General features: G+C 39.8%; 1 protein-coding gene across 6 annotated transcripts; it reads right to left on the bottom strand.

The window, feature by feature from the left end:
- Positions 1–298: 298 nt before the first annotated feature.
- Positions 299–16,125, bottom strand: LOC127004004 (carnitine O-palmitoyltransferase 2, mitochondrial-like). Of its 6 annotated transcripts, none has more exons than XM_050871156.1 (15): positions 15,679–16,124; positions 13,721–13,910; positions 11,791–11,854; positions 11,484–11,539; positions 10,410–10,507; positions 9,698–9,843; positions 9,388–9,557; positions 9,043–9,184; positions 6,056–6,212; positions 5,642–5,912; positions 4,973–5,169; positions 4,453–4,622; positions 3,467–3,692; positions 3,031–3,223; positions 299–1,886 (listed from the first exon to the last, which is right to left on the bottom strand). In XM_050871156.1, exons 3-15 carry the CDS (start codon positions 11,842–11,844, stop codon positions 1,757–1,759), a joined length of 2,010 nt encoding a protein of 669 aa, XP_050727113.1. In that variant the 5' UTR covers positions 11,845–11,854; positions 13,721–13,910; positions 15,679–16,124; the 3' UTR covers positions 299–1,756. The 6 variants fall into 6 exon arrangements, with proteins under 6 accessions (XP_050727113.1, XP_050727110.1, XP_050727114.1 ...); XM_050871153.1 differs by having other exon boundaries at positions 10,410–10,516; positions 15,679–16,123; XM_050871157.1 differs by lacking the exon at positions 13,721–13,910 and having other exon boundaries at positions 15,679–16,125.
- Positions 16,126–16,492: the final 367 nt, after the last annotated feature.

Below are 16,492 nucleotides of genomic sequence, written 5' to 3'. Positions count from 1 at the left end.
AGTGTCATGCCCTGGGAGTTTATTTTCTCTTTTTCTATTTTCCTACACGTCCTCTGCGTGTATCGAAACACAGGAAAAACTGATCAAGACAAGGTGAGGGTATTCGCCGGCTGCCTGGGATTGAACCCGCGACAAATGTGACGGGAGAGCCACTCCCTACCGAGTCGGCCAAAGAGGTACCCCACTGGCTAAGTGGGTTATGGGAGGCTCGTTCATCAGGCATAGTCACCACACTACATAAGAACTTATGTTATTTATTTCACTCTAGATTTTAAAGGTATAAATCAAGCCATAATCAGGTGATTGCAATGCTTTACTAACCCTAATCTGCTCTCTTTAAATATTCAGAATAATAAGGCAGATCTTCACTCTGTCACATGCCTTCTCATGATCTACAAAAGAAATGATTCACAGCACTTGATTTCACGAATTCATGTTAATAGTATCAAACATAAATTGCTACAATAAATCTACATGTACCAAGAACTACTGTTGTATACCTGAGAGTTAACATGCACCTCAGTCCTGCCTGAGGTATGGTCGATCCCACACTCAACACCAGGCCAGCTACAGTGTGTTTCTTTAACGCTTAAAAATACCACACTGCACTGGTGAACTGCAGTGAAACTGCCCTTTTGTAAACGAATAAAAAAGTAAAAGAGCAAAGTATTGTTTGACACAAATAAAAACAATAGAATATTTTTAAAAATGTGGGCCATGCAAAAACAAGGGCACAAATTATGAACTTCGCCACAATCCGGCCCGGCCTGAATTGGTTTATTCATCTGTCATTTCATCTCACAGGACCTCTCTCTAACATCACTTGTCTCAGAGTTTTCATTACACCATCTCTGAAGACACATGATCAAGATGGACAGGCTGAATGAATTTTCATAGACTTAGTCATAATTATTTAAAAAATCAAGGAAAAATTAATGAATTTTATGAAGTAGGATTTTGATAAGACTATGAAAGATCTCAAAATATTCACATAATTCATAAAGAGGAAAAGTATCACATTGCAAGCAACCCTTTCTAAAACAAAATTTTACCATACAGAAATGTACAAAAAATACTATTCACTATTGAGTAAGTAAGCAATGATGAACACAATGATGCAGAGTTCACATCCTGCTTGCACTTCACCCTTTTTACAACGAACCAAAAGATCACGGTCTCCAAGGTGTTGCTAACTCACCCTAACTGTGATTGTGACTACATCCAAGTGGAGCACCAGTGGGAAACACTGTCTTTCAAAAGGTAGCTCTCTTAAAATAAGCGGCTAATTCAAATCTGCTACAAATGAAAAAATCAGTGTCAACTGCCTTCCAGCACAAGGGGGCACTGAGATAAAATCATCATAAGTACATATAAAAACAAATAAATAATGTTCAATAGCAATAAATTATATAATAATCTATTCCTCTTATTGGCAGTTTCAGAAGTATTTGCAATGTTTTCAGTGAGGTAGAGATAACTTAAAACCTACTAACAATTTTCTATAACAATTTTCTATGTATGCTGTGCACTTTCATCTAATCCTCCCACTGCCTTGAGTCGGTGTCTTTAGTATCACATGCGGGGAAATACAAGTTAACAAGCTATTTGTGCTAATATTCAAGACCAAATTCATGAAAAGATTTAGATAACAATGGGTAAATATTACTAATCATAAATATATATGATTTCTCTGGTACATATCCACTCCACAAACTCACATAGCACACCCGACGACACGGCAGAGTGACAAACTGCGTTAAGAGGTTGAGAGCACGTCGTGGATCAGCTTGTACGCCTTCTCAGCACACTCAAGAAAGCCGGCGCCATCACGGGGCGGGGGATACGAGGAAAGAACAATACCCAAAGAGTCATCCTTAATCTGGTACCTGGAAAGAAAGCAAGAGTGTCTCAATATGACAAACACAAACACAACAACTATTTCATGACAAAAGATTAGAAGAAAAGTGTGATGCAAATAGGATAACTGATAATTATTCACAGTAAACAATGACTTCCTTCCACTGGTACTGACAAAGATTATCTATTTTCTGGTATTGGTCTTTGGGTGCAAGGAGCTTTACCTCTACCCTGTGGAGGTTGACTCATAGACGCTCTCAAGCATCTGGTATCCCTTATGAAAATCAGTTCTTATTCTGAAGTATGTGATACCAGGTAGCACAGATTTATTTATGGATTATAATCAATGCAGTCTGAGATGATAAATCCGACCACAAAACAGTGTATGGTGCAGGTCAACTAACCCTTTGCAGGCTCACTCCTTGTTTCTTTGTCTCTCCTTGTGCATCCTTGTGATACTAGACAGTTATTGTGCAACTAAGAAGAAAGATTCACTTAATTCAAATTTACATGAACATCAACTTCAACATAATGTGATCAAGCTAGCAGGGAGGCAGTGGCCAAGTGGTCAGCATGTAGGTGTGGTGAGCCTGTGGATCTCGGTTCAAGTCCCACCAAAACACACTGATTTTTCAAACCCTCGCCAAGTGGCGGAAGAGTACCCACATGCTGCCCAGATCTTCAATGAACCCAGACTTTAGCGACTTCGTTCAAGTGGGGAGCAGCAAGGGACAAGCAAGATGCATATATCATGGCACTTTATATATATATATATTTATATATATACTTCTCTTTTGGCCACTCCTCTCCAATCTTTTTAGGGGCGATTAATAGCAGTTTTTTTTATTATTGTTTTCTTTCTTTTTTTTAAGCCCTTGATCTGTCTCCTTTGCTGTAAAAAAAAAATTTTTAAAAAGCCACTATAAAGAGAACTTGCCTACACCACTAATGGGCTGGGGTCATCCACAAGGCCCCTCAAGACAGCCTACCAGTGCTAGGCAGCACCCAAAAAAAATAATAAAAGCTAACGGCACTAAGCAGCACCCCAAAAAAAAGCTATCTCTTCTGATGCTTGCTTCTTTAAGCTCCCGAAGGGCAGAAAAATCCCCATCTGTCCTGTTCATACACTATGTCAATGATTCTCAACCCCTGCTTGGGGCTTGCAATACTTACCCAACACCAAAGCCATCTCTCACCACAGGGGCAAAGCCTCCAAACATAATGGCTGCTGAGGGGAGAGTGGAAGTGGAGATTATGATGTGGTTGATCTTGGCATAACTCGGGTCAGTGAAGAGCTCTGGCAGTGGGGAACCCTGAGCCTCAGCCAGTTTTCGTAACCCAAAGAGATGTCTATCAAACCCTTGTCCTGGAAAGAGTTTTCAAATGGTGAGTCATCCAGTCATGTTCTTTCCATTAATGAAAACTGGAATATAGGGAAGGTTATGAGTATGGTAGACAGTGAAAGAAGTCAGAACATGTCTAACTCATGCCATACACAATGTAGGACTCCTAGCAGTACCCAAGACATTATATGACAAAGAGGAAGAAAAGGATTTACAATATAAGGGGCTCTACAGCAGTTGCATGTTTAATCCAACTAAGTGCTTACCCATGGCTGCCTCTTTTGTTAGGTTGCCGTGTACTTTGGAACACTCCATTAACATTTTCTTGAGTTCAGAATTGCTTGGTGGCTGTGCTTGAGCGATGGCCTTGACAAACGCTGTGGTCTCCAGGGTGGCAGGACGGACGGTTTCTGTGCGGCCGTGCTTGAAGGCCGCCGTGCTGCAGGACTCGTATGTGGCCGCTACATGGCCATTTTGAAGGTAATACGCTGCCTAGAAGATGAATAAAAAAATACATACAGATGTGTATAATGACACCTCAACTGTAAGGGATACCTACTTTAGTATTTTGAAACTTATCTTATCTTTATCATATTTATTGCCAACATGTTAATGAGTGCTTTCATTTGTTGATTTAGCAACTTTTTAAATTACTCATTTTTTCTCACATAGGCAAGACAGTGTCTAAGAGTAACAACAAAAATATTCCCTATGAAGCCTTCTTATTAAGAAGACAAAGAACTAAACCTAGCCTCAATAGTGTATGATGAGTTCCTCTGAGTACTATTTTATACACCACCTTCTTCAAATCATTCATGCAGGATCTCTTCATCCCTAATTCCCAGCTACTTGGAGTCAAATCCTGTGCAGCTGGCCTCACCATAACACCTCACCACAGTACTGTCCACACTGCAACACTACACCTTCCACAATATCTTCACCTTTTTTGATGAATGGCTAATAAAGAAAGTGTCGGCCATAATATCAATAATTACCCTCATGGTGCGCAGCCTTGGCCTTGATGTCACTATTTTACACTCATAGTATACTATTTGTTGGGTCCAGTTGGGAATCTATTAGTTTATAAATAGTTATAAACTAATTAACTGGTCAGAGATTACTATTTTTAACAATTATACCGAGTGAAAATAACTCTGGTGATCCCCTATAAATGGCTTTGCCCCCAAGAGGACCCCCCTCTCTGGCCCCACAACAGGTATGCACATATATGAACATAATATTTTTGACTCACCTGAAATCCCAGCTGCATGACAGCATCTGGAGATATTTTGTGCTTCTTGCAAAAGTTTTTGCCAAATATACTTGAATCCAACACATTAACATGAAGGGCACTTGTGTTGGCCTTATAGTGCTGGCGGGCCTTGTCGATGGCTGCCTCCAGACTTGGGGTCAAAGTGAACTCTGCAACAGACCATAAAATTCACACCTATCTAAGCATCAAAAAATACTAGATTACAATTAAATAAGGAAAAAAATGATGATGATGATGATGACAATGATGATGAATATGAAAATAAGTGGCATGCACAAAACATCATGCTCAATCAGTACTGCAAAACAATATGTGAAACTTGGGGCTTCAATTCTAGGTTTCTGGCTCACCCAAAAACTTGTCTCAGTAAAAATTACTGGAAACTTCCAAATCTATAACAAGAAAGATATGTAATGTGTGGATTCAGGGATGCTTAATTCACAAGTCCCCGTGAAAAAATTAAACCAAGGCCAGCAGTCGCTGCAAACCCTTTCCTTACCCAGCCTCTTGACGTACTGTGACGCATCAATGGATGCAGGTTTGGTGTCAGGGTGGATGTGGGGTCGGTTTGCAAGCTCCTTTGTCATCTCGTTGAAGTAACTCATGACTGCCACCCCGTCACCCCAAGCATGTTCAAAGTTGAGGGCCAGTTGACCATCAGCCGTGAAGATCAAGGAAAAGGACTTGTCAAACCACCTTAAAAAAATGTAGATTCATAAGTGGATCACATATAACACAAATTTGTACTGAGTTAGTTTAAAATCATTAAATATCAGTCATTAAATGGTCATATATCTGGCCTTCCTATTGAAAACACATGATTTGCATTCAACAATTTTCATAAACATTAATCCTTTGGACATGAAGATAAATAAGGTCTCTGTGTTCCACTGTGTGTCACAAGAAGCATGCAGAGTGGACTTCTATTTAAGAGGTCATGACTGAGGACTCGGGTCTCCCTCCAGTACAGTTATCAAGATAATTAAAAGCCTTACGTTATGAAACCTTGCTGCATGGAGGGTGTAAGGAAAGACCAACATAAACAAAGTCCAAGTAACAAAAAAATATGATTTGTGATGAACATGGATGGCACACACAGACACACACTGTACATGACACTTAGACCACGTCTCAAAATTCATGATTTTGACAAAATACAGAAGCTTACCTATTATCTCCATCACCATGAAGGAATGTATGATACATCTTGTAAGGGTCCATGCCAACCTCTTCCTTATCAAAAACAATGTTGAAAGCAGCTGTATCAAGAGCATTCAAAACACCTTCATTTCCTGCTTCCACCAACTCAGCTCGACACTTGGCCCATGTGTCCCTATTCTCCGTGGAGAATATAGCAATAGAGTGCTGGGGTGGGGGAGTTGGGTCATTGTAGATATAGGACACACATGCATAAACATGTTCAGGTGACAGGATGTTACCTGGAAAACATTTTCTTAATTTTATAATCAAATAAATTTATATTCCCACATTTTTATTACTAATACTAACATGCAGAATTCCTAAACTTGTATTGACACGGTTAGTTTCTCTTTCATTCACGATGATAAGACTGAACACTTACCATCTCTGTCAAACACATCAAATATATAGAAGTGGCCGTTTTTGGTGATCAGCATGTGCCTGGCCTTCGGGTCACAGCGGAGGCGGTCCTTGCCAATCTCAGGGATTCGTGTCGAGTTGAACAAGTTGCCAAACTGAGACATGTCTAGAGGGAAGGCCTGGTAAAAGAAATTAAAAAAATCACACATTATCAAATATTTGTCACGGTAATCATTCATTCATTTATCTTTAACACCTGCTCCTAGGAGCTCCCACCAGGGGATGGCCATGGCAGAAGAGCTTCCATTTCTCTCTATCCAGACACTCCCTCCTTGCCTGCTCAAAGTTTCTCAAGGATCTTTCACCCCTCTCCCTGACATACGCCTGCACCCTATCTCTCCATTTCACTGGAGGTCGTCCTCTAACATTCCCTCCCTCTATCTCACTCGCATACACCCTCCTGGTCATCTTACTCTCCTCCATTCGCTCCATGTGGCCAAACCACTTTAAAGTCTGTCGCTTCACTTCTTCCACCACTCCACACTTCTTCCCTTCACCCACGTGACACATTCCAAAACGCTCATACACACATTCATTACTCATTTCATCCATTCTACTCACACCACAAACACTCCTCAAATAACTCATTTCCACTGCATGCACTCTAGACCTCTGACTTTCATTCCAGGCCCATGTTTCACTTGCATATGTGAGGATTGGTACTACTATTGTATTTCTCAAATCCCTCTTTACCTACATGCTCACACTTTCCCAAAGACCCTACCACCTTTCTTCCTTGCAATGCCCTTTCTTTTGTCTCTCCTTCTGTACCACCATGCTTACACATAACTGATCCAAGGTACTTAAACACACTGACCTCCTCCATTTCTTCAGCATTCAAAAATATTTTGCATTCTTTTTCACATTCAATTCCCACTCATGGGCATACAAAATCCACAACCTCACTTCTACTCCGCTCACAAACCATCACTTTACTTTTGCTTTTACTTTCAGCTTTCTCCTTTTACATACACTATAAAAAACAGTGACCAAATTTTGCAAGTCATTTTCATTTTCTACAATGAGCACTGTGTCATCAGCAAATAAGACTGAATTCAGCACCCACTTCCTTCCCTCAGCGTACATTTTTACTCCAACTTCCCCAACTTTGCCCTTCATTTCTCTTGCAACACCATCCATATAAATATTGAACAACCATGGTGACATGACGCACCCCTGCCTCAAGCCCACTTTTATCTTAAAATGTTCACTTGTTTCTCCACTAATTTTGACACATGTGGATGCATCCTCATAGAAAGACTTTATTGCATTAAGCAGTTTTCCTCCCACACCATACATCTTTAAAATGTCCCACAATGCCAGCCAATCGACTCTGTCATAAGCTTTTTCTAGATCTATGAATTATGACCGTATAGTTTTTTTCCTTTTGCTAATATTTTTTCTACTACCATCCTGAAGGAAAATATCTGATCCACACATCCCCTTCCCTTCCTGAAGCCTCCTTGTTCTTCACTGATTTTCTCTTTTGTAATTCTTTGCACCCTCTCTATTATGACTTTTCCATATACCTTTACAGGTATACTCAGCAGAATTATACCTCTATAGCTCCCACATTCCCCTCTCCTGCCCTTCCCCTTGTAAACTGGGACAATGATGGCTTCTGTCCAGCCTGCTGGCACCCCCCCCATACTACTTCACATATCTTGACCATCCATTTAGTAACATCATCATCTCCACACTTCAACATTTCTGCTGTAATTCCATCAATTCCTGCTGCCTTTCCATTTTTAATCTTTTTATTGCTTGATTTACTTCTTCATATGTTATACTTCTTTCTTTATATACTCCTCCTCTACCTCCAATCAAAATTACTGCTGTTACAACCACTGGACCTCTGTCTTCAAAATTCATTAAGTTTTTGAAATATTCTCTCCATCTCTCTTTCACAGTTTCCCCGTCTTTCAACATCTTTCCATTCTCATCCATAACTTCATTTATTTTACTTGGGGAGATATTTTCTACATTTCTTTCGTTCTTTACTGCTTTCCAATATGATTTTCTGTTTCCTTATATTTTTCACTTAATCTTTTTCCAAAGTCTTCATCAACTCTCTTCTTTCTTTCTTATATTTCTTGTTTTAATTTAATTTTGCATTCTCTATATTTCTTTTTCCTTTCCCTTTTTACTTGCTCAGCCACATTTCTTTCTTGAGTTTTCTTAAAAAGTTCCCTTTTCTCTTTTACTATCCTCCTTAAAGTCCTTATCTCTTCTGTCAACCATGAATTTCCTTTTCTTTTTCCATCTCTCACCACTTTCATCCCTAACACTTATTTTTGTTGTAGTTAACATTACTTCTTTAAATGTTCCAAAAACTTTTTCAATATCTGTAGTATCTTTTACCCTTTCCCATTTTTCACTTAAGGCCTCTGCCATTTCACATTTATACATTTATGCTTTTTTCCTGTAACTTTTCTATCTTCAGTATTTCCAAAGTAGTCCTGTACTATAATTTCTGTTTCATCAGCTGTTAGTGTTTATGTGCCCTTATATGTAGGTACTTCACTAACAATAGACTACATTTCTTGGTGTGTTTAGGTTCTAAAATTTTTGCCTCATCTATGCTAAAATAAATATTTCATACATTTGGTATATAGTAAGTATTTTGCCACAGACACAGGGATTGAAAAATTCTTCCCAGTAATATCCCAGCGTCATCAGAGGCGACTAAAAGGAAACCTGCTCCAATAACACGGGATGTGGGTGTTGGGGACTGTCAAAATGATCGTGCAGCTTGTTTTGGCTTCCTTAAAAAGCGACAGACTAGAAAAGGGGCAAAGGATGAGTCAAAATTTTACATTACAAATACAATACAAAAAGCCTCCACTGGCATTTCAGCAGATGCAAAATATACCGTAATAAATATTTTCTACTTTACATCTTACCATACAAAAGTGATAACTGGATGTTCCATGAGGTCACACTGTTTACCTTGAATGCATAAGCAGCATATGCGGAGATGGCAGAGGGGGTCCATCCCGTAACTTTGCGGAACAGTGGGGTGTCGCTCTTGGCTGGATTAAGGTGATACACGACCGGTTCCAGGACATTATCCCGGAGAGTGCGCATAATCCTGCAGGAAAATATAACATTAAGTAATTATGTACTAAGAAGTGAATTATCCAGAGCAGCATACCTCTTCATTTTTGCATTATCTAAGAAGAATCTAATAAACTACATCTTATATTATACACTTGAATCAAGAAGCAGCAATAATCTCAGTTCTGCTTTTTCAGGTTATTCTTATTTTACCCAATTTCCGACCACCTTACCTACCTCAGTGATGCCACCAGGGTATTGGTGGCACGGATCAAAGGGTCTGCATAGCCAGGCCGCTCCTCAGGACTTAAGGCAAGGAAGGGGTTGTAGTTCAGGACGAGTGGAGCACGGTCACTCAGGTACATGTCAAACCACGGGCCAGAAATGTAGCTGGTGTGCTTGTTTGCCTAGTGGACCACAATGTTTCCTTGTTACATATCTTCCAACCTTTCATATCACTTCCAAATTAAATTTCCATGCAATAATTACATAAAGAAGCCCAATAAATCCTGCCAACATTCCATTTGGTAAAGTACTTCATTTTCACCTTGTCCTGGTTCTTCAGCTGGTACTGCAAGGCTGGCCCAGGTCCACTTCTAAACTGAGCCACTGCCTGCTCTGTTCGTTGGTATTCTTCGTCTGACAGTATGGCTTTCTGTGACCTCAAGTAGCGGTCACATGTCTTGTCTAACTCTGAGAATACATCATGAGCATAGTTGTTTGCTTTCATTTTGGTTGAGTCAATACATCCTAATGTTTACAATATATTCGTATCAGGATTATCTATAATATTGCAACTTATGGTGAATCTCCAAACAAGGGCACATGAAGATGGATCATTAGACACACAATGGTCGTGAGAAGGGACTGTTATAGTACTGTAAATTACAATCCTGAAACATACTGATGGATAATGTCTAAAACAACTGCTCACCATCACTTTGTAGTAAGAGAAGGCAAAGTCAAATAAAGATGTAGTATATACCAACTCTCTGCCATTGTGCTGCTTTAGTTCTAACTTGACAGCCTACTAAGTGACCTAACCTAATGTACCAATGATGCCGTTTCTCCCCGCAATAATCTAATACGTCTACATCTGTGTACTGCAAGGAGGAGACCAAGTTAAGTAAATATGTGTTTACTCGTTGCCCATCGCAGATCTATAGTAAGTGATGTAAAAATTTAACACCAGCTATTCATCACTTTTTTTTCCCCTAGTCACCCCTGAATACCATGTGCAAAAATCTTGAGAGGATTACCTGGAATCGGGAGCCTCAGGAGAGACTTCTGGAAATGCATTGAGGGCACTTTGGACTTGTGGATGTACTGGTAGTCATCACTCTTGACATCCAAGGTCCTGCAAAAACTAACATAGAAAATCTCATCAGCAGTATAGCAAATATAAAAAAAAATCTCCTGTGACATGAAATAAAAGAATGAAAAAAGAAGAAAAAATTACATCATCCAGTTTTACCATGAACTAATGTTTGTTTGTGTATTTCATTTGTTTGTTTTTTGTTTCTTTACAGCAGAAGCAGTAGCTCAAGGGCAAAACAAAGAAACAAAAAAGCCTATTATGAACTGCTCCTGTAAAGAAAACAGAATGACAGGTCAAAAAAGAGAGGGTGAATTCCAGTTGGAGAAGTGTCTTGATGCTCCTCTCATGAAAAAGAGTTCAAGTTGCTGGCAGGAGGAAATACAGATATAGGAAAACTGATACAGGTTTGTCAGCAGAGGGATTGAAGGAATGAAGATGCTGATAAACTGGTTGCATAAGGGATTTGGATAGCATAGGGATGAGGGGGAGTAAAAAGGCGTGTGCAGCAGTGCCATGGGAGGGGGGGAGGCATGCAGTTAGTACTGTTCAGAAAAAGTCAGAATGAAAATATTGATGGAAGATAGATAGAGAGGAAACAAATCTAATGGAATTTAAGAGATGGAAGAGTGTCAGTAAGAGGAGGCAAAATGAAGATACAAAAGAACCTTCGACTCCACTGTGCCTTTTTAAAAGGGCTGTGTGTAGAGAGACCCCCACACGAGGTGCATGCCCCATGTGAGGCCAGACAAACCCCTAGTATATGGGCAGCATCCGTGAGGGGAAAGGACTGAAGATGATACAAAATGCCTGAGTAATAAGAAATCAGTGCCAGTAGCTAGATACTTTAAAATAATTGTTGGGAATATACATATATCCCTGAAAAACCTGTTATCAATCAAAATAGTACTGCAGCTATCATTCAATTATATGACATTACACACTAAGAGAAGTATATAGCATGAATAGTGACTTATGGTTCCTTGACCCACAAGATGAACAGTGAGGCAACACTCACACTGGGCTGGTATGAAGACCACATACTGAGGTGGCTCTCCCCAAGCCTGCTGTCTGCTGAAAGAGGAAATCACATTGCTGCTCAAGTAGCCCAAGGTGAAATTAACAAGTGTTTTAAATATTGCCACACTGTCTATAATTTTGAATTCAAATTATGTATGATTAAGGAAAAACATAAGATGATAAAGATAAGAAAATAATCAAAACAATACATCCGTCAAACATGTCTCATAATCATGATAAAAGGAGCCTCTTTTTCTCAGATCTGTTAGAAAACTGGATATAAATGAGACAAGAAATATATTTACCTGCAACACATGTTTCCCTAGCCACTTTCCATGAGCTGCTAACATCTTTGCCATTTGTGGATCTCTGCAAAATGAAAATTGTTAAGAGCCATAATTCAATATCACTATATTATGAGAATATTCATAACACCATCAATCAAATGTTACTTGAATTTGTGCCTCAAGACATATTCTAAATTAATGTCTTGTTATAGTATCACTGAATGGATGCCTTGGTGATGAATCCCACTGCAAATAATTTTTGAAAGTGAGTGGTATGGTCACTTGATTGAACATACTTATTTTTCCTATCAGCTCTCATTTTACATTTGCTTTGAATCTAGCTCACTCATCTCTTACCTACATAATATATAGAGAAAAGCAAAATAGTTACAAAAATGTATATGTCCCCCATAGTCTTCCCTCCTACTCAAACATCAAATTTCTCGACATCACAAAACTGACCTCCCTTCTATTTTTTTTCACTCAAATTCTATAAACACATTTCAATTCAACTCAGTCTCTTTATGCATACTCCATTTACCAGGTCTGAAACTGATTAAGCACTATGTAGATTCTTAACTGAATCACGGTTTTTGGCAGTTTGAGGGTATTTTCATGGGTAGTTTTGAGCCTAGCAATAGTTTGACAAGGCTTCTGTACCAAAAATGTGGAAAACATACAAGAGAACCCAACTAATATACTTTGGCCTTGGGAAATAACTGCTGAGAGACGAATGCGTCTGAGAACACGGACACTCAACCAGGTTCACCAAATTGTAAATGGTGTCTCCTCAGCAAACTTGCCCAACCAATTTACTTTAATAAGTCAAAGTCACAATATAGGCCAGGCATCACTCCAGATTCCAAGGTTCAACACCTCACTAGGAAAGTCCAGCTTTAAATACACAGGGGCTCACCACCTCTGTACAAAACACTACTGCTAAAGATAGTTTTTAAAAATCAACAAAGCCACAGGTCATGTATACAGTCATTCAAGAAAGTGATCAAATTTATGTACAATTGTAGAATGTAAGCTTTGCACATGCATGCAATTTTCACAATAAATTATTCTATTTATTTTGTAAGTAATTATTCTTATACAGTATATAATCACCTTTAGGATTAAATTTACCCCTTATTGAGGCTTTGATTGTATTAGCAGAAACACAATGGAAATAAGTCTATTGTCTTTCTTGTGTCACCCTGGGGAGTGTGCAACAACTTCCAAATAAACAAGCAATCTTAGGCCTAACACAGCCGAGTTGACCTTTAAATTTTACCGGGTACTGAGCCGCTGTGTGGCAGTCCTGAGCCTTTGTAGTAAGTGTGACATCTATGCACAGCTACCCATCAGTTAGGTAATTAATGAGTAAAGACGAAGAAGGCAACTTGCTCCAGTCATAGGTACAAGAGGTCATGTCTTCAAGCTTGCTCATTCTCGTTGTTCCCTTGAGTGTCGGCGTCGTTCCTTCCCAGTTCGTGTTGTTGGGTCCTGGAATTCACTTCCCTCTGCAGTTGCTGAGATGAGAGACCTTGGTGTTTTCAAAGCTGCTCTTAAAGATTTTCTTGGCCACAAGCTTTACAACTATTATCCCTGACCATATGAAATGAACTCCCAATGCACTTTCCAGCCTATGTCTTATTAGATTATGTTATGTTGTTTGATGAGTTTGGATAGGCTGGCGCATTGGTTGGTGAGACCTTTCGGTTCTGTGCCTGTCGGTTCACCCTAGCCTGGCTCATAGGGAAAGGTCATCCAAGTAAGAAGGGGAGTAGACGAGGGCTATTGACTCCCTCTACCTGTCTTCACACACGTCTCAGGTTTGCTTTAAGACACTAATAAACATAACAGACACTACCCACAGTTCAGCGTGTACAGGTTGGCAATATCATGGCCGCCACAGTAAACACACAGAGCAAAAAAGGGACACTTGAGGGAGTTGACTTACCCTCCCGCAATGTTTGGGTGGAACAGCTGATCTCTCCACCGGTGTCGCGAGAGATACCTCCTCGCAGAAATAAGTCGCTCTCATGTCCACCACGCATGCGCCATTGAGAATACACAGTAGGAATATCTGTTAATTTGCCTGGTTCTGTTCTAGTTTCTCCACTTGTGATCTTTGTAAGGGTTGATATTGCCTGCAAGAAAATAACACACCAATCAAAACAGCAAGAATTGAGTGAACATCAACTTGGGGTAATTCTTTCTAAAATCTACCCTGATCGTTTATTATAAAACCTTCTCTTGATTAAAAATATTTATTTGATGTTTTTACCAAGTATTAGAACCGAAACAGACAATTAACGATAGCGGTGAGAGAAATATAGAGAAGTGAGCAAGTTGAACCTCTCCCTGCGAGCTATTTTGCGGCTGCGAACTAATTCCTACAACACCGGCTTTTACATTCATTCCATCCCCTTTCACCCGCTACAACAGGCTCAAAAGTTTCATTCACATTCATTATTACAGCCATTACATTCATTTTCACTCATTAAAGTCAATACATTCATTATACTGATTGCCATTCCATCCCCTTTCACCCGCTACAACAGGCTCAAAAGTTTCATTCACATTCATTATTACAGCCATTACATTCATTTTCACTCATTAAAGTCAATACATTCATTATACTGATTGCCATTCCATCCCCTTTCACCCGCTACAACAAACCCAAAAGTTTCATCGTTTACATTCATTTACGTTCATACTTGAGGCTCTCCACACTGTAGCAGCTTTGCACGAAAATGTATACTTGTTTGTCGATAGCCAGGCTGCATTACATGAACTTGTGTCCTCCTCCCCTACAGAGTGTGATCTTGTGACTAAGTGCCTGACTGCCCTCCGTGCCCTTGAGGCCCCAGGTGCCATGGTCCACTTCACCTGGGTGCCCTCCCATGTGGGCATCTAGCTCAATGAGAAGGCAGACTGCCTTGCTCGACGTGCCCTTCTGGATGACACAGTGGACCCTGACCCTGACTATACGCTTAGCTATGTTAAGAATAAACTTAGGCATTATTTCCGTGATAGCATTGCTACCCAACTCAGACACTGCTGTGACACTGGCAGCACCAGCAGCCTCCACTATGTTAGTGTCTCCCAGCACTGTGTTTACCCCTATGGGCGACACAGTGCCCCTCAGGATGTGGTAGCAATGCGCCTTTTAGGCTAGGCTAAAGGTACTACTGGGAGGTTAGTAACTCCCCTGGGTGTCTGCTGCACGCTATGTGCCCGGCCGAGGGGCCACACACTGCATCACTATGTCATGGAATGCCCTTTCATTGCTAAGTTTAAGCCACGGGACTGCCTTGACCTGCCCCAGACAATTTGTTGGCTCCTGAACCATGATGTCCTCCCTGCTCTCCTCAAGGAACACCCTCAGTTTGCACCAAGGTGGTGATGCAGTGTTTGCCAGCCTGAACTACTGCCGTGCTATACAAGGCTGTGATTTCTGCAGTATTCTACTTTAAGGACTATTTACTCTCTCTCTGTATTCATTCCCATCTAGTGCTTGGGCAATGTCCTTCTCCGTCCCCACATTTTATTTTCTTATTGTCTAGGGGGAGGTACCGCCCCCCTCCCTTGTTGTGCATTCCTTCCTACCATTGTATCTTTTTAGTTTCATGGTGCTACCTACACATGTACTAATAGTTGTATAATCACACACTGTCCTGCCTGGGGGTTGGGATGGCATGTTTCTCCCTTCTCCCTTGTTGTGTATACTACCTGCAACAATAAATTATCAATCAAGTTATTATTCATTGTAAAGAACAATATATATATATATATATATATATATATATATATATATATATATATATATATATATATATATATATATATATATATATATATATATATATATGCAGCTTAGTATAATTATCACACTTTTTTATTCAGTATACCCACCTGCTGTTTTATGATTAGCTGTCACTAAATGACCTCAAGCTGCGAGGCTGCGAGCAGGGTCGGACTGGCCAATATGTGCCCGTGTGCCAATGGTACATGGGCCCCCCAATTACATGTGGCCCTCTCCAGCCACTAGATGGCACTCTGCCTGCGAGCTACTTTGGGAGAAAGGATATCAAATTCCCATTGGCGTTCAGAGGAGACTGCAATGGTGTTGCCTTTATAAACACTGGCTTGAACACTGAAAAATCTTTTCCGGGCAGTAGGCGACAGCTTTAGTGATCAATGACTCCCTGGTAATATTCTGATTGATAAGTTTATTCTTTGAGGCTCGTCAGGAACTTATTTTTAGGTCCCATCAGTGTGTTTTCCAAGGGGGAGGAGAATGCTTTCACGATAATTAAAATACACTTATGAAGTTGCGCATCGCAAACAAACTGCTTTATCAATAAGTTTCTTTTATCAAAACGGCCATCCCACCTTATCTAAGGCCTGGCTTCGGTTATCAGCACGGGCAGGTCAGCGTGGTGGCCTGGCAGGGGTGAAAGGTTCAGATTCAGGCACAGCTGTCACCATAACAATAATGATGATAATAATAATAATAATAATAATAATAATAATAATAATAATAATAATAATAATAATAATAATAATAATAATAATAATAATAATAGCAATAATAATAATAACAACAATAAAGTAACGTCAAACCACTTTTGCTTAAGTAGTTAATCAGCATGAAATAAGGCCACCAACACCATTCACTAGTATTTTATTTACCTCAGAACTCTTTTATTGACCTTCTAATAGTGTG

Source organism: Eriocheir sinensis, chromosome 27, assembly GCF_024679095.1.
Source record: "Eriocheir sinensis breed Jianghai 21 chromosome 27, ASM2467909v1, whole genome shotgun sequence".
NCBI lineage: Eukaryota > Metazoa > Arthropoda > Malacostraca > Decapoda > Varunidae > Eriocheir > Eriocheir sinensis.
This window is presented reverse-complemented; position numbering and strand designations above follow the sequence as displayed.